General features: G+C 39.4%; 2 protein-coding genes across 2 annotated transcripts in view; one reads left to right on the top strand and one right to left on the bottom strand.

The window, feature by feature from the left end:
- Positions 1-241: 241 nt before the first annotated feature.
- LOC118925633 (uncharacterized) lies at positions 242-22,226 on the bottom strand. The gene is made up of 5 exons (XM_057493922.1): positions 22,090-22,226; positions 7,959-8,399; positions 4,491-4,643; positions 4,076-4,215; positions 242-779 (listed from the first exon to the last, which is right to left on the bottom strand). Exons 1-4 carry the CDS (start codon positions 22,224-22,226, stop codon positions 4,086-4,088), a joined length of 861 nt encoding a protein of 286 aa, XP_057349905.1. The 3' UTR covers positions 242-779; positions 4,076-4,085.
- MRS2 (magnesium transporter MRS2) overlaps positions 22,227-25,246 on the top strand; it is an 18,467-nt gene continuing 15,447 nt past the window's right edge. The window contains exons 1-2 of the mRNA XM_036911664.2: positions 22,227-22,555; positions 24,410-24,483. Of these exons, the coding sequence (XP_036767559.2) occupies positions 22,369-22,555; positions 24,410-24,483 (261 nt within the window). The 5' untranslated portion in view covers positions 22,227-22,368. The remainder of the gene's footprint in view (positions 22,556-24,409; positions 24,484-25,246) is intronic.

Genomic DNA, 25,246 nt, shown 5'->3' with positions numbered 1-25,246 from the left:
CCCACTGTGTGGCCACCACCAGGGCAGGTCCAGGGCCACTCAGCACTAGGAGGAAATGCCTGGCCATGAGGGGTCTGTCCTGCTGAGAGACATTCCTCCTAAAACATTCCTCATATTTTCAAGATTTAAAGCAATCTTCTAGTTCCTCCTTTTCACAGAAAACAAAGATTCTGAATGTGGTTTAATCATGAATAATTCATAAAATTAAATATATTCACTAAAAAATAAACTACAAAATAAAGAAAGGAAAAGTAGATATTTATTGAGAGGGAAAGGAGAACCATCTCCCACATTAGAGCTCTGGTGTTGAATATTAAGTGTGATTTGATGTATTTTAATTGCTGTTACTCTATAACACCCTTACCTTTGAAAATTCTTTGGGTGTGCTTCCCTGTTCTACCTAAATTAGCTGATTAATCACACAAACCAATAACCAAAGGCCTTGGTTGTTGCAGGAGTGAAGCCTTTAAAAATGGTTTCATTCTTCTGATATTGTTTTTGTGTGTGATACTTTTACTAAGAAAGAAAGTCATTATGCGTGTGCCTTGCACATTTATGTAAAATACAGTTGACATTGCTGGTCTTATTCATCCTTATTGAAAAGGAGAAAAGAGATTATTGTAGCTTCGGCTCACTTTGAGAGTATCTGTCCACTTTTTCTCAAAATACTTCCTAATACTGTGGCCAGCTCTGCCTGATCAGAATCATCTTGATTAAATGCTTCACAGTTGTCAAAAACAAGCCTGACATTGACATCAAAGGCTTCCAGGTTTGGATACCTGAAAGAAAACACATGATTTAGAGGTTCTTCTGTAGGGTGGCTTTGTTTTGTAAACAAATGAAATGATAATAAAAGGTAAAATAAAAAGTAAAACTGAAAAGGTAAGAGAAAAAAAAAGATAATTGCATTTAAGCAGAAATAAAACACCTTATATCCTCTTACAAATGGAACATTTTAAAACTTCCATGTGTTCTGGACTATAAAGAATATAGACAGGTTAAATGGAAAAAACAGATTTCTCAGAAGATCAAGATATATTTCAACTAACTAGCATTTCTCCCCCCATCCAATTTCCTGTTTGACTGGAATCACAATTTCATCCCAGGACTCATCCCACTTGACTAGTTTAACTTTTCTGACCAATTGTAGCACTTGTAGTACCCTATGACCCACATTCAAAACAACTTGGTTCCATTAGAAATAATGTCAATGCCTCCTATGCACGATACACATTACAACTGCCCTGGAGCCTTCACCTACATCCCAGGACAGGCCACTCTGTGTTAAATCTTCTCCATTTCCTCTTTCTCTTCTTTCCAACCGTGCTCTTTTCTCAAGCAATGGATTATGATGATCCCAACAACAAAACAGCATGTGTTATCCCTTCACAGAGAAACACTACGAGGATCTGCCCTTCCATTGGAAGCACTGTGGCGTCTGTGCTTTTTTGGTGTGATAAACCTGATTCTCTTTCTCTGTAAGAGCACAGAGAAGACAGAATGGTGAATGCACCTGCCAAAGCTTTTTGGTAAAAAAAGGACTGCCTTGTTTCAAGCCAACTCAAGCCAAATCAATACATTTTGAAGGAGGGCTTTTGGATATCCAACTTTAAATTACTTCTAATATATGACGTATGATAAGCTGAACACTAATTTACCTTTTAGAAATACCTATGAAGTACACACTGGAGCTCTGAGACCTGGTAAAAGTGGAACTATTTCTTTCATCAAATACCTTGCATATAGTCTTTTTCACTCTCTCATTATGATATATGCAATAATAAGAGAATTAAGTCAGTACTTATGTAACCTCACCCATTTTCCTATTCTTCTGGGAATTATTTTTATTCAGGTGACATTCACATAACATAAAATTGGCCCTTTTAAGGTAGATAATTCAGTGGCAGTTAGTATATTCCACACATTCTACTACCACCACCTCTATTTAGTTTCAAAACATTATCGTTACCCTAAAGTGAAACCTCATACCCAACCCATTAAACAGTTACTCTCCATTCCTCCCTATCCCAGTCCCTGGAAACAACTAATCTGTTTTTCTTGTATCCTAATATGGATTACCTATTGGTAATGGTAATATGGATCCACAAATCTATGGATTTACCTATTCTGGGTATTTCATAAAAATATAATCATACAACATATGAGAAGAGTTTTTAAAAAATATTTTAATGTTACTTTGAGAAATATTTCTCTCTTTAGACTCTTCCTTACTACAAGAAAAGGTTAATGATTAATGTCAGGAAGACTGGAATCCAGGAAAGAATTCTCAGTGAGATTCTAGGTGCGGTGAGTGCGGTGCTCACATCTCTGCCGTCCCTTCTTCACAGGACAGGGCAGCGGACGGAACCCAGACTCATTAAACTAGGCACCTCCTCCTCTCTGTTCTATAAATTTCTGATTTAAATATTTGAAATATTGTTGTGAGTTTTGTTTCCAGCTCATTAGTTTGGGCTTAATCGAACAACTTGAAGTTAGAGGAGCTTGAATCCACTGAATTTTGCCTCCGACACAGCTGGCGTCATGAACGGAATCATACAGAACTGCTCCCCTCCGCCTGCCTCCCTCTGCTATGTTCCTCCTCCATTCAGCAGGACTCATTCTCAAAAGGGAGCTCCAATTTTTGGTAATGTCTAAGCTCTGTTTTAATGTTTGAACCTGTGTGTTTTGGGGATTTTGAGGCTGAAGTTCATCCTCCACCCAGGGACTGGAGAATCGCAGAAGATAAAGTCAAGAGTTGATTTAAACACTGGTAAAGTCTTCCTGTGTAAGTCTGTCCTGGCCATGTGCTACCCACCTAAACATCTATCTGAGTATTTTGATAAAAAAAGCAAAAGAACTAGTTCCTACCTAAACACCAGCTTCTGCTGTTTGGTTCACAATAGAACCAATATTTTAACAGTCTTAAATGTTTTCTGAATTTTAATTTTTTAAAAGGTAAATAGAATCTTTTGAAAGACTGGCATTTCAGCCTACAAACAAATAAATCAGTCATTTGTACAATTTCTTAAATCCTTTGATACATATGAGAAGAATGTTGGTCATCAATGAGTTAAGTTCTACTCAACACTTCTAAATTGAATATAAATTATAAAACACGGTCATTTTCTCCCAAGGAATATCCAGGAGGGATCAAATAATACACTGTTAAATAATGCTTTTAAAAAACACAGTAAGGATGTAATAAAAATATATATTTTATGGTTATTTTTCATGTAAAGTTCCTTTTTTCTCCAGAATTACTGGAGAATTTGCCTGCAGTTATGGGCACAAGCTGCATTAATCAAAATCAGTATATAGGAATAAAGGGAGCGGGGAGAATGGAGTAGAGGGCCCATGCAGCTCCACGGCTCCTGGCCATTCTCACGTGAAATGCTTTATGTGGGTTTGTTCTGTAAACAAACAGCCTCATTCCTTCCTGTGGTTCCACAGGAGTCCAGTATCCAGAACCAACTAAAGCCCACTGACAGTGGTCACTCCCTGGCAGGAGTCTGAAGTGGTTTTAACAAAAATCCTTAACTGCGACCAGGAAGCCACTTTACCCTTTGGATAGGATCACAAAGACATAGGGGGCAGAGACAGGGGCAAATAATAGTTTTCTTCTACTTTTAACAAATGCCTTTATTGTAATCTATGATTCATTTTAAAGCTTTCATTATTTAAAATTTCCAATGATCCATCTCATAATAATCTGAAAATATTATGAAATCAATTTTTGTGAAATGCACATGAAATGGTATTGATATACCAACGATGCACAATACAAGCTACAGCTTCCATGTCACTTAGTCACTGTGGGAGGCTTCCCTGATACTTTTCCTTAACTCCCAGGCTAGGTTTGGTGGTCTTCCAATGTCAAAACAGCTTTATTACACTATTTCTAATCACTGATATAATTTTAATTGACTTGTCTTCCGTATCATACTACCTTAACCACACACATATATATCCTGTCTCTAAAGGCAGGGCTTGTAATTAATGTATTCTTGGCTCTCTATAAGAGTAGTGAGCACTTAACAAACATTCAATAAACACTTAACAGAAATGATGTACTTACTGTCCACTAATTAATTTCTAATTGTGGAAAAATCCATAGGCTTCTTAATAACTTTGGTATAACCAGGAACAAAGTTCAAATTTACAGGAAGATGAAAAGGCCATGCGTCCGCATGATTTTCTATTTCAGTAAGGATCATACTAGAGAAAATAATGTTTGAAATCAATATCAATGCTTTAGAGTTATCTATCTTTAGTAAAAGTTTAGCTTTTATTCTCTTTCAAGTAAACACAATGCAAATTTAATTCATAAAAAGACAATAGAATACATTTACTTATAGTACAGAGTTGACATTACATAAGAAAATTCCTATTTACACAAATGGTCAAAAAGTCACCTTTAGTATGGTGGAAGGTTTCTAAACAAATACAATGGGATTTTATGAATATACAGGAAAGGGGAACAGAAATACTACCGGCAATTAGTCAGGTACAGAGACTCCTCTTGTTTCGGTTTCTTAATAGAGGTACAACTGGGTTGTTCTGACACGTAACCCGAATCGTTTTCCTCCGTTGTTCCTTTTCTCTGCTCTTTGCTTAGATGAGTTTCCATTTCATTAAGGTTCGTACTAGAGAAAATAATGTTTGAAATCAATATCCATGCTTTAGAGTTATCTATGCTTAGTAAAAGTTTAGCTTTCATTCTCTTCCAAGTAAAGACAATGCAAATTAATTCATAAAAACACATGAAAGAATACATTTACTTATGGTACAGAGTTGACATTACAAAGGAAAATTCCTATTTAAGCAAACGGTCAAAAAGTCACCTTTAGTATGGTGGAAGGTTTCTAAAGAAATACAAGGGGATGCTATGAACATACAGGACAGGAACACAGAAATAATACCAGCAAAGAGTCAGATCCTTAGAGTGTTCTAGTTTTGGTGTCTTAACAGAACTAAAAGTTGGTAGTTTGGACAAGTCACATGTGTTTTTCTCTGTTTTTCCTTTTCTCAACTCCTTGCTGAGGCAAGTTACCATGTCAGCAAGGATCATCCTAGAGAAAATAATGTTTCAAATCAACATCCATGCTTCAGAGTTATCCATCTTTACTAAAGGTTTAGCTTTCATTGTCTTTCAAGTAAAGACAATGCAAATCAATTCATAAAAAAGATGAAAGAATACATTTACTTATAGTACAGAGTTGACATTACATAGGAAAATTCCTATTTACACAAATGGTCAAAAACTCACCCGTCATCTGTAGGAAACTCTACAAATTATCCAGTTTATTCAATAAATAAGTTTCAAGAATTGAAAACACTGTGAGAAGATTAAAGGGGCCTTAAAGGATGTATCAAACATGCCCAGTGTTTGGATCTTACCTAGATTTTGATTCAAATAGACAAACTGTTCAGGAAATTCTGAGAGTAAAGAATTTAAACAATGAAAATTTTGAACAATGTCTGATATTTGATGATATCAAGAAATTATCATTTTAAAGTATGATAATGGCATTGTGATACTTTTGTAGGAAACAAGAATTCTTATCTTTTAGACACATTTACAGATGAAGTACGATGTCTGAGATTTGCTTCAACAAATTATGGAAGAGGAGTAGTAGATGGGAATATATGTAAAACACTATTGTTCATATGCTAATTTCTAAAGCTGATGATAGGTACATGATGTACATTATTTTGCCTACTTTTGTGATATTTCAGATTTCCTGCCATAAGTCTCCTCGCAGAAACACATACACCAGCATAATGCTAGTGTACTACAGGAATAAGCCTGCTTAGTGCATAGGTAATAATCAAGAGTTGGTTGTCCTCCATAAGGAAATCAAAACAAATACAGTGTTAAGTGACCTTATTTAGAGTCCGAAGTATTATGTCCAGACATAGGAAAAGCAACCTTTCAAAATAACCTTTCTAAAACAATTTTTAAATTACCTTACACTTCTTTTTTGAGAGAGAATTCCTTTGGAGTGAAGGTTCAGAAAAATTTTGTAGTGTTCCTTTTTCCTTAAAAGAACCTTAAAGCAGGATTCAGCCTGAACCACTCTGGGCACTTCTGCAGCCAGAGCCAGCAGTCCTGACTGCCCTTTATGCTGTGGAGCCAGGCTCGGAATCATGGCATATGATGACCTCACACAATGGGTGCCATGGACACGAGCACTGCTCTTGCCCCCATCACGGATGACAGTTACACCCCACAGTCCAAGCACCGTGCTCTGTCTGAGGCATTTTGAATGTGTTGTTTACTTTAATCTTCATAATCATTTTACCTAGTAAGGTGGGTTTCACTGTCCCCATACTACCATTGAGGGAACCACAGGCCCACTGAGGTTAAATCATTTCCTGAGGTGCACTGGCAATAAGGAGCAGAAATGTGTGATTTGAACCCAGGACTGTCTCTCTCTAAAACCTGGGGTCTTAGCCACTATATGTACTTCACTGCTATTACAAAGACATTTTTATACTTGATACTGATCACAATATTCAGGATGAAAGCATAGTCAAGATGATGTTATGGCAGGGTTATGGAAAAAACCAATGCACATACTCAGTGTCTACATGTCAAAAAAATATCCATACTAAACATTTTCAGTAATTCCCATTTTAAATATTAATCCTGAGGAGAGAATTTTGGCTGAGATTTCAAATGAAGTCAGTAGGAACAGCAGTTGTACTAAGTGCATTTTTACACCATAAAACACTAAGAAGGGGAGGATGGGTAGGAAGGGATGGATAAGAATGGGGAAAAAGAAAGGGGGCCTTACTATTAGCATGTATAATGTTGGAGGAGTGCACAGGGAGGGCTGCGCAACACAGAGAAGACAAGTAGTGATTCTATAGCATCTTATTACGCTGATGGACAGTGACTGTAATGGGGTTTGTGGGAGGGACTTGGTGAAGGGGGGAGCCTAGTAAACATAATGTTCTTCATGTAATTGTACATTAATGATAACAAAGTGAATTTTTCAAATTATGAATAAAAATATATATATCATCAGTTCATAAAGATAACACAGCAAGAACCTCACCGGTCACCTTTGGAGTTAGCTATGGCATCAGTGCCTGCTTATTATCCTACCATTCCTATAGGTACGGCATGTTCTTTCTATCTAGAATTACACAGACCTTCAACTAACAAATGCAGACGGAAGGACAGAATTAGAACATCACCGCTTTGCCACAATGGACACAGACAAAGGTGATTAATGGCCACTGAAATCAGCAGCTGAAAAGCTCATAGGAACAGTAAGTGGAAGGATTAGACTGACACCTGAGCCCAGGGATCAACATTAACATCGCAAAAGGCACACAGCACGTGCTCCCAATGTAATGCCAGCAGAAGTGCACAGCACCGCCTACGCAATACTCTGCCCAAATCACAGAACTTGAAACTAATCAAGCCTCAGGAGCCAACTGCCCATTTACGGGGAAAATAGGGATAGAGTACATGTTAAAATGACACCATGACGATGAAAACAAAATCCAGAACGTAGTAAACTCTATAGAACAAAATGACTGTTTTTTCAAAAGTGTAAGAAAAAGCTTAGTAGTAGTATCATAGATTAAGAGCCTAAGAAAGGCCCGACGTCCCTGCCTGTGGGGAGGGCGGGCGGCCGCCGCCCCAACCCGTGCGCCTGCGGCGGTGGCGGCGGCCGCGGGGACAGAGCGCGGGGGGTGGGGGTGGGGGCTGACACCTGGAGGCCGCCAGGGGGCGCCAGCCGGGCAGCCGCGCGGGGCCTAAAGAGCCCGGGGAGGGGGCGCTGTCAGGCCGGCGACCTGCCGCCTGGGGGCCCGGCTCCTGGAGCGGGCCGAGGCCCTGGCAGCCGGTCCTGGCACCAGGGGAGGCCGGCATCCTGGCGGGGCCGGCGCGCCCCGGGGGTGTGTCTGGCGCGCCCCCAGGACCACGGAAGGGTTCTGCCACTAACCTGGCCGGAGGGCGGCTGGCTCGCGGTGAGCTCGCCGGGCCCGTCGGCTGGCCTGAGCAGCGGGCCCGGGGAGGCGGAGTCGCCGTGGGGCTCGCGCCTCCCGCGGCAGTCCCCGCAGCTGCCCGCGACATGGTGAAGCCTCCCTGCGCGGCTGCGCGGCAGGCCATGGGAATGCGGACACCGCCCCCGAGGATCGGCGGGCCTCGCGGCCCCGAGGTTCGCACCGCCCCCGGCGCCCCGCCCCCGACGCGGCGTTCTGAGCATCCTCGCTCCGCCCAGGCACGGCCGGCTGCGTGAACTCCGGCGTCCTGCGTTTTCTCTGGATGTTTCAAACTCAGCGGCGATGCGGACACATGGCTGGGCTTGTGGAGCGGGCTCGCATTCCGGCCGCTCCCGCGCCGCCTGTCCCTGGGTTGCGGCTCCCCAGCCGGAAGATTGCAACTTTGCAGAAAGAATCATCAGAAGCATCTTCCATATACAAAACGCAGTTGGAGAACCCACTGACCCTGAACGAATGATAGGCCGGTGCTGAGAGGCAGCAGTGAAAGGCAATGATCTTCTGTGGAGACGGTACCCTCAACACCCAAGCCTGCCTTCACATGAAGAGTGTGAGCACAGAAAGGACAGAGTTGCCTTTCATTATTTTGTCAACTACTGGTGTTTTCACAGTACTTTAATGCCTGATTTCAAATTACAACAATACCAATATTTATTTTGAAAGGTAGTCCTAGGTTTCCATATAGCAGATATTAGCAACTTGCAACACAATCTCTAGGAATAATTCACAGTTCTGAACCGTGCTTTAGGAAAACATTTCCTGTACAAACAAACAGTTAAGTATTTTAAAAAGCACAAGTTATCTTAACATTCCAGCAATTATTATATACAACAAAGTAGAAAAGTACAGAAGCTCAGTCATTATCAGAACCCAATTCCATGCCTTTTATGGCAGGTCCGTCTTCGTCTCACATCACTGCAACCCTTTAAGTAAGCCATTGAACAGTTTAAGAACACTAGCCACATTGCTAACAATACACTCAGCAAGTAACAGTGTAAATTAAGTTAACCATCAGTACTTGCTTTAATACACAATAAAACACCTGAGGAAAAAAAAGTAGTTGTCTAAATTACCACAAGTGACAAGCATTTAGAAACCTGACCTGACCTGTTTTCGGTCAATTGACTGCTGAATTTTTCTTCATGCCCCGTGAAAAGAATAATTCAACTTCGAAGGGTAATGTTACAGGCAACATGTTAAAATAAGCAGTAATTCAAATTAAGATAAACTAATGAACATTTCTAGTATAAGAAAAAACAAAACCTATATTTAAAACCCATTTAAAGGTATCTATACAATAAATACCTCATGATTTTCAATGAATAACCTTTTTAATAAAATGATATGTACATTAAGCTACTGGTTAAAGTGAAGATAATGTACAATTATAAGTCCTTCATTTTCTCTATGACTGAATTTCAATCCTATGAGGACAACGTATTTATGTTGTGATACAAAAGTACTTTATAATAATTTAAACATAACTACTGCTCAAGACTGAGGTTACACTATGTGAAAACATGCTTAATTTCAAAGCAACAGAATTAGATTATAAGCAAAAAAGGGTACATCTAAAAAATATAAAATGATCTGTTAAAAAGTTTAAGATTATTTTTACCCTGCCTGCTTGTTAGGCCATCATACATAGCATTATATAATGTTAAGTCTGAAACTCTGAGTGTGAATTAAGTCCCCTGAAATTTAAATGACTGTACTTATTTAAAATAATAGTAATAGGTGGCACTTCTTGAATGTTTACTATGGACAAAGTAAACTCTTGAACATTATATATGTCCTACCTCACAACTATCTTATGCAGTAGGTCAAAATCATTATTTCCATCAGTGAAAAAATCTTACCTTCAGATTTTTTGTTACATATATTAATTAAATACCTTTAATGCTCAAAAAAAATTTCCATCAGTGAAAAAATCTTACCTTCAGATTTTTTGTTACATATATTAATTAAATAACTTTAATGCTCAAAAAAAAAGGAGTCTAACAGACATGTGAACCAAATGCAATAAGTTGATCTTTAGCCCCTGATTCAAAGTACCTGTAATAAGACAGGGAAATAAGGGCAAATTGGAGTGATAATAACTAACATTAAGTCATTATTATTCAGAGGAATAGAGGTACTGTGGTTATTAATGTTCAAAAAGTTTTTAAAATACACTGAAGTACCTACAGGTGAAACAACATGTTTGTACTTTAAAACACAAGAGCAAAACCAATTTGGGGCATGGGTGTTGATGGAACAGAACCGACAAAACACTGTTAACTGCTGGAGCTACATGGAGGTTCATTATGATATTTTTCCTTCCTTTTGTGTACGTATGACATTTGATGTAAAATTGTAAGAAGGGGCAATGACTATGTATCTCATAGATTTGTTGTGATCACTGCTTGAGGAAATGTATGTAAAGTGCTTAGCAGAGGGCCCAGTGTAGAATAAAGACTTCGTACTATTAAAAAAAAAAAAACACTAAGAAGGAAGCCAGCAAAACAGTTTTATGTTCACCAGCATGGGGAGCTTTTGATTAAATTTCAAGGGTTCAATCTATTAACCTTTTCTTAATCCAGTTATAATTTTTACAGTTATATTTTATTCAGCTAGGAAAATATACCTGTGTCAAAAAAGGAACAGAATATGTTAGTGTCCAAAATTCACCTGACAAATGACATCATTTACATTTTTGCTTTTGACATTTATAAATACTTTCTAAGGGCGTTTCATGTATCAGGCTATCTTCAGACTCCAGGATTTCATAAAATGAGAAATGGATTGTTAGGAAAATCTGAAGCTTGTATTAAAAGTTTAATTCACTGAACAATCGAAACAATTGTAGGTGAGGAAAAAAAGAAGTATATTTCTCAATAAACTTTTCCTTAGGAAAAGCAAATACAATTTATATCATTTGATTCCTATGCTTTGTTGTCATTCAGAAATTATGCATAAAAAGGAGTTTATTCTTTTTTTCTTAATTTCTAAGACTAAGATAGTAAATGGTCCCTGAAAATAATCTTTCTTAAGATTTAAAAGAAATAGATAAAGAGAAAAAGATGACTAAGAACATAGAGAGGGGCAGAAGATGGCGGCGTGAGTAGAGCAGCGGAAATCTCCTCCCAAAACAACATATATCTAGGAAAATATAACAAAGACAACCCTTCCCAGAATAAAGACCAGAGGACACAGGACAATATCCAGACCACATCCGCACCTGAGAGAACCCAGCGTCTCGCGAAGGGGGTAAGATACAAGCCCCGGCCCCGCGGGAGCCGAGCGCCCCTCCCCCCAGCTCCCGGCGGGAGAAGAGCAGGCAGAGCGGGAGGGAGACGGAGCCCAGGACTGCCGAGCACCCAGCCCCAGCCATCCAGGCCAGAGTGCAGGGCGCTCGATACTAGGAAAACAGGGCAGCAAGAACAGTGAGCAGGCACTGGAGGCTGGGCCACAGAGGACATAAGAAAAGCGCGCGACCATTTTTTTTTGCTTTTTTGCTGTTTTGTTTTGGCGAGCGCTTTTTGGAAGTCTTAAAGGGATAGGGACCCCAATACTAGGGAAACAGGGCAGAAAGGCTGACCGGGGAGCAGAGGCCTGAGGCTGGCACCGGAGAATAAAGAAAAACGAATGACCACCTTTTTTTTTTAATTAAAAACTTTTTTTTTTTTTTAATTGAAAAACTTTTTTTTTCTTTTTTTTTGGTGGGCGTTGTTTTGTTTTGGCGGGTGCTTTTTGGAAGTCTTAAAGGGGCAGGGCGGGTCACTTAATCCAGAGGTAGGGAATCCGGGATCTCTGGGCACCCTAAACCCTGGACTGCAGGGAGCAGGGAGGCCCCTTACGGAGATAAATAGCCTCCCAGCCGCTCCTGCTCCAACGCGACTCCACCATTTTGGAGCAGCTGCCCGAGCCAGGCCACGCCCACAGCAACAGCGGAGATTAACTCCATAGCAGCCGGGCAGGAAGCAGGAACCCTGTCTGCACGCAGCTGCGCAGCACAAGCCACTAGAGGCCGCTGTTCTCCCAGGAGAGGAGGGCCACAAACCAACAAGAAAGGAAGTCCTTCCAGCCGTCACTCGTCCCAGTTCTGCAGACTATTCCTATCACCATGAAAAGGCAAAGCTACAGGCAGACAAAGATCACAGAGACAACACCAGAGAAGGAGACAGACCTAACCAGTCTCCCTGAAAAAGAATTCAAAATAAGAATCATAAACATGCTGACAGAGATGCAGAGAAATACGCAAGAGAAATGGGATGAAGTCCGGAAAGAGATCACAGATGCCAGAAAGGAGATCGCAGAAATGAAACAAACTCTGGAAGGGTTTATAAGCAGAATGGATAGAATGCAAGAGGCCATTGATGGAATTGAAATCAGAGAACAGGAACGCATAGAAGCTGACATAGAGAGAGACAAAAGGATCTCCAGGAATGAAACAATATTAAGAGAACTGTGTGACCAATCCAAAAGGAACAATATCCGTATTATAGGGGTCCCAGAAGAAGAAGAGAGAGGAAAAGAGATGGAAAGTATCTTAGAAGAAATAATTGCTGAAAACTTCCCCACACTGGGGGAGGAAGTAATCAAACAGACCACGGAAATACACAGAACCCCCAACAGAAAGGATCCAAGAAGGGCAACACCAAGACACATAATAATTAAAATGGCAAAGATCAAGGACAAGGAAAGAGTGTTAAAGGCAGCTAGAGAGAAAAAGGTCACCTATAAAGGGAAACCCATCAGGCTAACGTCAGATTTCTCAACAGAAACCCTACAGGCCAGAAGAGAATGGCATGATATATTTAATACAATGAAACAGAAGGGCCTTGAACCAAGGATACTGTATCCAGCACGACTATCATTCAAATATGACGGTGGGATTAAACAATTCCCAGACAAACAAAACCTGAGGGAATTTGCTTTCCACAAACCACCTCTACAGAACATCTTACAGGGACTGCTCTAGATGGGAGCACTCCTAGAAAGAGCACAGAACAAAACACCCAACATATGAAGAATCGAGGAGGAGGAACAAGAAGGGAGAGAAGAAAAGAATCTCCAGATAGTGTATATAACAGCTCAATAAGCGAGCTAAGTTAGGCAGTAAGATACTAAAGAGGCTAACCTTGAACCTTTGGTAACCACGAATTTAAAGCCTGCAATGGCAATAAGTACATATCTTTCAATAGTCACCCTAAATGTTAATGGGTTGAATGCACCAATCAAAAGACACAGAGTAACAGAATGGATAAAAAAGCAAGACCCATCTATATGCTGCTTACAAGAAACTCACCTCAAACCCAAAGACATGTACAGACTAAAAGTCAAGGGATGGAAAAACATATTTCAAGCAAACAACAGTGAGAAGAAAGCAGGGGTTGCAGTACTAATATCAGACAAAATAGACTTCAAAACAAAGAAAGTAACAAGAGATAAAGAAGGACACTACATAATGATAAAGGGCTCAGTCAAACAAGAGGATATAACCATTCTAAATATATATGCACCCAACACAGGAGCACCAGCATATGTGAAACAAATACTAACAGAACTAAAGGGGGATATAGACTGCAATGCATTCATTCTAGGAGACTTCAACACACCACTCACCCCAAAGGATAGATCCACTGGGCAGAAAATAAGTAAGGACACGGAAGCACTGAACAACACAGTAGAGCAGATGGACCTAATAGACATCTATAGAACTCTACATCCAAAAGCAGCGGGATATACATTCTTCTCAAGTGCACATGGAACATTCTCCAGAATAGACCACATACTAGGCCACAAAAAGAGCCTCAGAAAATTCCAAAAGATTGAAATCCTACCAACCAACTTTTCAGACCACAAAGGCATAAAACTAGAAATAAACTGTACAAAGAAAGCAAAGAGGCTCACAAACACATGGAGGCTTAACAACACGCTCCTAAATAATCAATGGATCAATGACCAAATCAAAATGGAGATCCAGCAATATATGGAAACAAATGACAACAACAACACTAAGCCCCAACTTCTGTGGGACACAGCAAAAGCAGTCTTAAGAGGAAAGTATATAGCAATCCAAGCATATTTAAAAAAGGAAGAGCAATCCCAAATGAATGGTCTAATGTCACAATTATCGAAATTGGAAAAAGAAGAACAGATGAGGCCTAAGGTCAGCAGAAGGAGGGACATAATAAAGATCAGAGAAGAAATAAATAAAATTGAGAAGAATAAAACAATAGCAAAAATCAATGAAAAAAAGAGCTGGTTCTTCGAGAAAATAAACAAAATAGATAAGCCTCTAGCCAGACTTATTAAGAAGAAAAGAGAATCAACACAAATCAACAGTATCAGAAACGAGAAAGGAAAAATCACGACGGACCCCAAGGAAATGCAAAGAATTATTGGAGAATACTATGAAAACCTATATGCTAACAAGCTGGGAAACCTAGGAGAAATGGACAACTTCCTAGAAAAATATAACCTTCCAAGATTGACCCAGGAAGAAACAGAAAATCTAAACAGACCAATTACCAGCAATGAAATTGAAGCGGTAATCCAAAAACTACCAAAGAACAAAACCCCCGGGCCAGATGGATTTACCTCGGAATTTTATCAGACATAAAGGGAAGACATAATGCCCATTCTCCTTAAAGTTTTCCAAAAAATAGAGGAGGAGGGGATACTCCCAAACTCATTCTATGAAGCTAACATCACCCTAATACCAAAACCAGGCAAAGACACCACCAAAAAAGAAAACTACAGACCAATATCCCTGATGAACGTAGATGCAAAAATACTCAACAAAATATTAGCAAACCGAATTCAAAAATACATCAAAAGGATCATACACCATGACCAAGTGGGATTCATCCCAGGGATGCAAGGATGGTACAACATTCGAAAGTCCATCAACATCATCCACCACATCAACAAAAAGAAAGACAAAAACCACATGATCATCTCCATAGATGCTGAAAAAGCATTTGACAAAGTTCAACATCCATTCATGTTAAAAACTCTCAGCAAAATGGGAATAGAGGGCAAGTACCTCAACATAATAAAGGCCATCTATGATAAACCCACAGCCAACATTATATTGAACAGCGAGAAGCTGAAAGCATTTCCTCTGAGATCGGGAACTAGACAGGGATGCCCACTCTCTCCACTGTTATTTAACATAGTACTGGAGGTCCTAGCCACGGCAATCAGACAAAATAAAGAAATACAAGGAATCCAGATTGGTAAAGAAGAAGTTAAACTGTCACTATTTGCAGATGACATGATACTGTACATAAAAAACCCTAAAGACTCCACCCCAAAACTACTAGAACTGATATCGGAATACAGCAAAGTTGCAGGATACAAAATCAACACACAGAAATCTGTGGCTTTCCTATATACTCACAACGAACCAGCAGAAAGAGAAATCAGGAAAACAACTCCATTCACAATTGCATCCAAAAAAATAAAATACCTAGGAATAAACCTAACCAAAGAAGTGAAAGACTTATACTCTGAAAACTACAAGTCACTCTTAAGAGAAATTAAAGGGGACACTAACAGATGGAAACTCATCCCATGCTCGTGGCTAGGAAGAATTAATATCGTTAAAATGGCCATCCTGCCCAAAGCAATATACAGATTTGATGCAATCCCTATGAAACTACCAGCAACATTCTTCAATGAACTGGAACAAATAATTCAAAAATTCATATGGAAACACCAAAGACCCCGAATAGCCAAAGCAATCCTGAGAAAGAAGAATAAAGTAGGGGGGATCTCACTCCCCAACTTCAAGCTCTACTATAAAGCCATAGTAATCAAGACAATTTGGTACTGGCACAAGAGCAGAGCCACAGACCAATGGAACAGACTAGAGAATCCAGACATTAACCCAGACATATATGGTCAATTAATATTTGATAAAGGAGCCATGGACATACAATGGCGAAATGACAGTCTCTTCAACAGGTGGTGCTGGCAAAACTGGACAGCTACATGTAGGAGAATGAAACTGGACCATTGTCTAACCCCATATACAAAAGTAAACTCAAAATGGATCAAAGACCTGAATGTAAGCCATGAAACCATTAAACTCTTGGAAGAAAACATAGGCGAAAACCTCTTAGACATAAACATGAGTGACCTCTTCTTGAACATATCTCCCCGGGCAAGGAAAACAACAGCAAAAATGAGTAAGTGGGACTATATTAAGCTGAAAAGCTTCTGTACAGCAAAAGACACCATCAATAGAACAAGAAGGATCCCTACAGTATGGGAGAATATATTTGAAAATGACACATCCGATAAAGGCTTGACGTCCAGAATATATAAGGAGCTCACACGCCTCAACAAACAAAAAACAAATAACCCAATTAAAAAATGGGCAGAGGAACTGAACAGACAGTTCTCCAAAAAAGAAATACAGATGGCCAACAGACACATGAAAAGATGCTCCACATCGCTAATTATCAGAGAAATGCAAATTAAAACTACAATGAGGTATCACCTCACACCAGTAAGGATGGCTGCCATCCAAAAGACAAACAACAACAAATGTTGGCGAGGCTGTGGAGAAAGGGGAACCCTCCTACACTGCTGGTGGGAATGTAAGTTAGTTCAACCATTGTGGAAAGCAGTATGGAGGTATATCAAAATGCTCAAAACAGACTTACCATTTGACCCAGGAATTCCACTCCTAGGAATTTACCCTAAGAACGCAGCAATCAAGTTTGAGAAAGACAGATGCACCCCTATGTTTATTGCAGCATTATTTACAATAGCCAAGAATTGGAAGCAACCTAAATGTCCATCAATAGATGAATGGATAAAGAAGATGTGGTACATATACACAATGGAATACTACTCAGCCATAAGAAAAGGGCAAATCCAATCATTTGCAGCAACATGGATGGAGCTGGAGGGTATTATGCTCAGTGAAACAAGCCAAGCCGAGAAAGAGAAATACCAAATGATTTCACTTATCTGTGGAATATAAGAACAAAGGAAAAACTGAAGGAACAAAACAGCACCAGAATCACAGAACTCAACAATGGACTAACAGGTACCAAAGGGAAAGGGACTGGAGAGGATGGGTGGGTAGGGAGGGATAAGGGGGGGAGAAGTAGGGGGGTATTAAGATTAACATACATGGGGGGGTAGGAGAAAAGGGAGGGCTGTACAACACAGAGAAGGCAAGTAGTGATTCTACAACATTTTGCTATGCTGATGGACAGTGACTGTAAAGGGGTTTATAGGGGAGACCTGGTATAGGGGAGAGCCTAGTAAACATAATATTGTTCATGTAAGTGTAGATTAGTGATACCAGAAACAAAGCAAAAAACAAAAAAGGGTAGTTCCTGTGTGGTAACCTCCAACGAGTTCTACACAAGGGTATAAAGGGCATATAAAAGTGTAGGCAAAGGGTCTGTTTGTGTTTATACATAGGATCAAAGCCTAACTGGGCTACCCCGAAAATGAACTAAGATACGATATGAAAAAGAACTTCCAACATCTGCACTCTCTGGAAGACTCATGCCAGAAGATGATCATCAAAAAACCCCAACAAAGATCCACGCACTGCTACAGCTGTAGATGCACTCATCCCACCAGTTCCTGGACTTGCCATGGGAATGAGGAAGGAGATATCTAAGCTGGCCTGTACATACAGTAAAACAACAAATTTGACTGGATCTATACTGTTGGAACTCAACCAAGAATTTGGAGAAGTGCAAATTGTAGCGCTCCAAACTCTTACAACTACAGACTATTTACTATTAAAAGAACATATGGCATGTGAACAGTCCCCAAGAATGGGTTGTTTTAATTTGTCTGATTTCTCTCAGATTGTTCAAGTTCAGTTGGGCAATATCCACCATATCATAGATAAGTTTTCACAAATGCCTAAGGTGCCTTAATGGTTTTCTTGGTTTCACTGGAGATGGCTGGTAACTACAGATATGCTTCGGTTATGTAACTATACTCCTATTATGTTAATGTGTGTGCGCAATTTAAGTAGTAGCTTAAAACCTATATACGCTGAAGTTACTCTACAAGAAGATATGTCAAAGAAATAATCAATCTTCCCATGTTTTCTTCCGCCTGCTACTTCTATAGCTTTTCTTCTTCCTTCCTAATTACAACCCTTAAATAGAATTCGTGCCTCATATCAAATTTACCGAGTATCATAACTCCTCCAAGTGGTAAAGATACCTCAAGACAAATACTGGGCATAGAAGCCACAGGGCATAAATATGCAAAGAAGTAAAAAGCTAACCTTTTCAAACAATAAGGCTTCTCTCTCACTTACCAACTCTACATTTCCCTGTATGGCCCCGGAAGATGACTGGTTAGCCAGAGACGGGTAAGATTCCTCAAGGGAGGAACAACCTAAGACAGGCACAGTCGCAGGGGGGCCATCAGGTGAGAAATTGGGGATCAACAGAGGTGAGGCTTAGAACCTCACCCCCCCTGTTCTGAGAGAAATCTTCTGCATACATGGATGTTTTATTGCCCTGGTCTAGCTTGGACTAACACATAGTCTACAGGCACACACCTGATCATCTATATTTGCTCTCTTACAACACTAAACTATGTTTTCTACCTTTATCTTGTATCTACCTACCACTTCAGCATTTTATTAAAAATAATAATAATAAAGAGAGAAATGTGGTATCCACATATATATCAAGTATAAAAACCAAATGAGTATTCATATTTGAACTGACTGTTTATAGTTCATAATGCATGAGCAAAACCGAAAGTTTCTGTGATGACTGCCCTTGTACTGTTCACTATGTAACTTATTCATTATGTAAGAATTTGTTCTACATGTAAGAACTTGTTTGTTATGCCTCAGAAGATTGGAGACTGACGAAAATTAGGCTTGGGGTGGATTAATGATTGTGCATTGAGCATTGACTCCCCTATACAGAATTTTATTGTTGTTAACAACCATTTGATCAATAAATATGAGAGATGCCCTCACAAAAAAAAAAAAAAAAAAAAAAGGACAGACTTCCAATGGTAAAATAAATAAGTAACCGGGATGTAATGTATAGCATAAGGAATATAGTCAAGATATTGTAACAGCTTGGTAGGGTGATAGCTGGAACCTAGAATTATGTATATAAATGTTCTACCACTGTGTTGTACACTTGAAACTAATGTAATGTAATACTGTGCATCAACTACCCTTCAATAAAAAATAATTATTAAAAATAAAAAAAAATAAAAAATAAAAAATAAAAAAAAAGAACATAGAGATGGTGACAGATCAAGCCTTTTATACCATTATAATTCTCCTTTCTACAGTTACTAATTTAAATCTTCAGCAGTAACATATTCATTTCTATAAATACTACAGTGAGAGGGAGGAAAAAATGGTTTATGGAAACACATACACCAGCATAAAGCTAGTGTATTACAGGAATAAGCCTGCTTAGTGCATAGGTAATTATCGAGAGCTGGTTGTCCATAAGGAAATCAAAAAAAAATACACTGTTACATAACCTTATTTAGAGTCCCAAGTAGTATGTCCAGACATAGGAAAAGCATCCTTTCAAAATACCGTTTCTAAAACAATTTTTAACTTATCTTATACTTCTTTTTGGAGAGAGAATTCCTTTGGTGTGAAGGTTAAGAAAAATTTTTTAATATCTCTTTTTCCTTAAAAGAATCTTAAAACAGGAGTCAGCCTGAACCACTCTCGGCACTTCTGCAGCCCAGCAGTCCTGACTTCCCTTTATGCTATGGCACCAGGCTAGGAATCATGGCATATGACCACCTCACACAATGGGTGCCATGGACACAAGCACTGCTCTTGCTCCCATCACGGATGACAGTTACACCCCACATTCCAAGCACTGTGTTTTGTCCGAGGTATTTTGAATGTATTGTTTACTTTAATCTTCATAATCATTTTACCTATAAGGTGGGTTTTACTGTCCCTATATTACCATTGAGGGAATCACATGCCCAGTGAGGTTAAATCATTCCCTGAGGTGCATTGGCAATAAGGAACAGAAATGTGTGATTTGAACCCAGGACTGTCTCTCTCTAAAACCTGGGGTCTTAGCCACTACATGTACTTCACTACTATTACAAAGACATTTTTATACTTGATACTAATCACAATATTCAGGCATGAAAGCATAGTCAAGATGATGTTATGGCTGGGTTATGGAAAAAACCAATGCATATACTCAGTGTCTACATGTCAAAAAATTATCTATACTAAATCTTTTCAGTAATTCCCAATGTTCTTTGCTGGACCTCTGTGTGAGTCAATCTGTTAAAAAAAAATAAGCAAATCAAGACAAAGTATTTGTTATTTGATAGAATAAGCAGAATTCATGAATCAAGTTTAGAAAATCAAAACATAATTTATTTGTATTGCCATCTATTATATGCTGCAAAAAACATATAAAATGTAATATCCATAAGACTTAAATAGCCATTATATTTAAGAACCAAGACAGTGGCTTCTTATTTTAGATCAGATGTATTTATGGAAAATAGATATTCTCTGGTTTCAAATAGAAAGTCTGAAAGCAGTTCATCTATTTTTTTATATCTGTTTCAAAGAAGACATTAAGATGTTTCTAATCTCCTTCCTTCCTTTACATGCTTCTTTCCAGTAATGGATACTTCCATTTCCGAATTCGTATGCCTATTCCTTTACTTTCCTTGTTTATTTTAAAGTTCAAAAAGTATTTTCATGTGTTTTGTTCAAGTTTTATATTCCTCAACATTCTTTTTTCTTTTTCATGGCAATGCAATATTATATTTGTTTCAGGTATACAAGACTGTGATTTGACAATTATGTAAATCTCTAAATGCTTATCATGAAAAGTGTAGTTACCATTTGTCAACATATGTAGATATTGACTGTATTCCTTATACTATACTTCCATCACTGTGAGTTTATAACTGGGACTATATACCTCTTTGTCACATTCACCTATTTTGCCCTGCCTGTCACTTTTGGCATCCACCAGTCTATTCTCTGTTTATGTGTCTACATGTTTTGTTTTTGATGCTGGGATTCTTGTTCATGGACTCAAAGAATGAACTTCACAAACACTCAAAGTAGGAGAGCCAAGGAGAGGCTTTTATTTAGAAATAAAGTGAGAGGACAGAGCTCCTGGCTCATGCCAGGAGGGAACAAGAGAGCCCTGGGGTGGTGCATTGTCTAGGGAATATACAGGCGGTTAAGAGACAAAGGACTAGGGATGCAGACGTGCTAAGTGGTCACAAAATGTTTATCTTTGAAGAGACATTAAATTTATTATCAGTCTTCCAGGTTATTTATAAGAAATTTACTGCTCTGATTTCCTCCCAGTCTAGCAGCTTCCTGGTCTGGAAGCATACCAATCAAGACTGCCTGCTTTACTCCCAAGGTGGGCTGAGTTATTGTCTTTTTGTTAAAGAGTATGTTAAGAAACTTACTTTTTTAACTAACTGGGTTTTAAAATGCAATCTTATCTTCAAGATGGAATCTTTCCTGTTTTTTCTAAATTGTTTGGGCCTGCTTGCTAAATCAATTGCCCAGGTTGCAAATCACTTGATTAGGACTGGAGGAGGAAAAGCAGCACCTGGGTAAAGTCAAAAAAATTAACTGGGCCCCCAGCAGGCCAAAGTAAATCTCACAATGGATTTTCTTGCTTTGTTTTTTTTCCGGAGGCCCTCACCCTACTCTGTCTAAGCCCATGGTCCCTATCTCATTTTGTTTGCTCATTTGTTTTATTTTTTAGATTCCACGTGTAAGTGAAATCATAAGGTATTTATCTTTCTCTGACTTCACTTAGATAATACCTTTTAGGTCCCTTGGTGGATGTTGTCACAAATGACAGGATTACATTCTTTTTATGGCTGAGGAATATTCCATTGTATGTATGGGTCACATCTTTATTCATTCAGCTATTGATGGACATTTAGACTACTTCCATATCTTGGGTAGGGTATAAAGTGCTGCAGTAAATAGGAGCGCATACTTGTTTTCACATTAGTGATTTTGTTTTGTGCGGGTAAACTGCCAAAATTGTAATTACTGGGTCGTGTTTTTCTATTTTCAGTTTTTTGAGATACCTGCATACCGCTTTCCTAGCGGTACACGCACAGGTATGGGAATCAAACTGATTGGCCACGGGACCCAGAAGTGTCCCCAAAGCCATCTTCCGAGCATGCGTGGAAAGTAAGATGCGGGCGCCGTGCTCCGTGCGCATGCCTGGTTCGCAGCGGAAGTACCTTGCGAGCTCGCGCTAGTGTGGGTCGCGCAGTGCCCTGTGACCCGCCACCGTCTGGTACCGCCAGCTTCCGGCATGAAGGGCTCGGGTGTCGATACTGGCTCCTCCTCGCTCCAGCGCCATGGAATGCCTTCAGAGCCTGACCCGACTCCTGCCTCGCGCTCTGTGGCCGCCTCAGCGCAGCCTGTGTGCTCTGGCCTTGGGCCTGACGCCTATGGCCCGCCCTGCTGCCGCATGCACTACCCCAGCCAAACCACTGGGAAGGACCCGGGCCGCGCTGCTGTGCAGACCCCACCTCCGCCTGCAAGGTACTGCCCTCCCCGTTCCGCAGCCTCCGGTCCTGCAGTGAACTCAGGTCTCTGACCTTGCCGCCAGACCGGGCTCGGCTGTGGCCGCCCCGCCCCGCGTACTGTTCAGGCCGTGGCCTGTCGGCGCGCCCTTGGGCGGCCCTGCTTTCTGTCAAACTTGCACAGGTGCACAGACCCCGCTGCGACCCACCGCCTCAGAGGGCGGCTGTGCAGTGTGCCCTGCTAGGGACCTCCCGGCCGAGCCCTCCTTACTCACCGCCCCTCGGTGTAGATCTCCCCGCTTAAGTGCTCTTGTGAGAAGAGTTGTGGGGTTTTTTTTGCCTTGTTTTGTTTTTAACAAGAGTTAGACCCTTTTTCGTCAAGGTAGTTCTGAGGTCAAGATTGGGTTCATCTACCTGGAGTATTTTTATGAATATTAATTTCTTTTCTCTGTCTTCTATCTCTTTCTTATGAACACACTTCTGCATTTGTCCCATCGCTCAGGTAAGGGATGGGAAGACACCTAGAAATGAGGCCGAAAAGTTGAGATTTCATGGTAGATGCTCCTGAGAAAAATCTCTGTTCAAGCACCATGTAACCAATAGCCTCAGGGGGTGTGGGGGGAGAGTGATGTATTTTTTTTCACCAAATAATGAAACATTATTATTATAATGTTTGTGGTGATACATTAACATTTTCATAGTGTGAGAATGTGGGTGCTAATATTGCTTAGAAACAAAGGACATTAAAATGTATGGCTTCTCAAAAATATTGCACTGTCCTCATATAAATTTTCTGTTGTACTCTGAAAAGCATCCCAGAGTAACTCACCATCACCACCTCATTCTCCACACTCACTGGAGAGTCTTTCTGAATTGGGTTGTATATCCCATACTCTCTCCTTCGGTAATACTTGGGAAACCAGTTGTAATGTTAAAAGCCAAACATTGAGATTCAGAATCTCTATCCTGATAATACTTTATCTAATCTAGAACTGATTAGGAAATGCTGATATATAGTTCTTTTACTTTTATTCAGCTATTATAATTTGTATTTTATAAAAGGGAAACAACATACCTCAGATGCTAAGATTACATGCATCCAGATGCCTGTAATGGGAAGGAATAAAATCAAAAGTGGCAATATGTCAACATCTGTGGGATCAGCATGATTTCTTTGGAAACATATAATAATTGGTAATATTTTTATACCTTCTGCCCATTCCACTTATGTTTAGTATTTTTACAGTGTTCTTTGTCAGTCATTAAATTTACTTGTACTTCAGAGCTCAGCTCAACTCAGTCTAATCAAATGTTTTAAAGAGATTTATTTTCACATAAATATTTGTCTTAATTCACTGGGTTATTTCATAAGTATTCACTGTAAAGTACTGTGGAAAAGAATTTAATACATAGAAGTAAAATCTGTAGGATCCTGATACTGGAATTCTGGAAGGTTAGGTGGTATTTGTGATTTATGTTTCCTAGAATTTATCTACCAATGTAATTTGCATGAAGAGCCTTTTTAAGTATGCAAAAAGAATTGACATTTTCTTGTACTTTCAGAACACTGTGTTGTACATTGTTCATCCAGCTTTGAGATATCAATAATAATTAGGGGACATAGGGGTTGGAATCCATGAATTATTCTATTGCCTCATCTAAGCCATTCTTTTAAAAGTTATTCTCCACCAAACCTATATAATCACAAATATGAAGATTAACAAAAAGTATGTTTCTTATTTTTTCTCTTGGAAAAAAAGTTTCAAAAAACAGTAAAATAGTCTGAAGACCTCTACATACTGTGAGAGTTGTGTCTTACTATATGTGAAAAATAGTCGTCTGGTTACAGGGAATTCTCTAATTCATTCTTCAGGTGAAGTGTACCATTCTAGAACTTCTGATGTCTCTCAAGCCACTTTAGCCAGTGTAGCCCCCGTGTTTACTGTGGTGAGTATGTATGGTACATTTGATAACTTACAGAAAGTACTTCCCATACTTAAGTTAACTGGGTTGGACTCGTGGGCCAAGATATTATTTTTTGTTTTATAATGAATCATTAAACTTACAAGTCCTTTTGTCTTTGTGTTTTGCTTAGCTGTTGACCTGAATTCCAGCAAGATTTGCTTAGCAGCACTCTTGAAACTTTGTTAATGACTGTGGAGCCCTTCTTTTAATTACTGTTCTTTTAGCTAATCAGGTTGTTCAAATCACAGTTCAGAGCTTCCTACTTGAATACTCAAAATGTCCCCTGATCTATTTAGAAGTCCTTGAAGGCTGTTAGTTACAGAGGCGCTCGAACCTGTGCTGTGAAAAATAATATACACAGAAACATTTTGAATGAAGCACAGTGTAGTATTTAAGAGTGCATGAGTTGAAGGGTCATGACTTCTTCAACTTTCTTTGAAATGATTCAGGAAAAAATAAAATAACAAGAATAATGTGCATCACACACATAAAGAGAGTGAAAAAAGGCCACAAGGGCCAGATGTTAAAAAAGGATGAGTGTAGATGAAAGTTACAAGGGAATTCATTGTAATATTCTTGCAACTTCTTTGTAGGCTTCTAATTTTTTTTTTTAAGGCTTAATTAAAAAATAAGTGTGCTTCTCTGAGCCATCATTCCCAAATTCAGATCTCAGCTCTGCTTCTTACTATTAACTGGGTGGCGTGGTCAGGTTATGATAATCTTTCTGCCTTAGTTTTCTCATCTG

Source organism: Manis pentadactyla, chromosome 16 (genome assembly GCF_030020395.1).
Source record: "Manis pentadactyla isolate mManPen7 chromosome 16, mManPen7.hap1, whole genome shotgun sequence".
Lineage (NCBI taxonomy): Eukaryota > Metazoa > Chordata > Mammalia > Pholidota > Manidae > Manis > Manis pentadactyla.
This window is presented reverse-complemented; position numbering and strand designations above follow the sequence as displayed.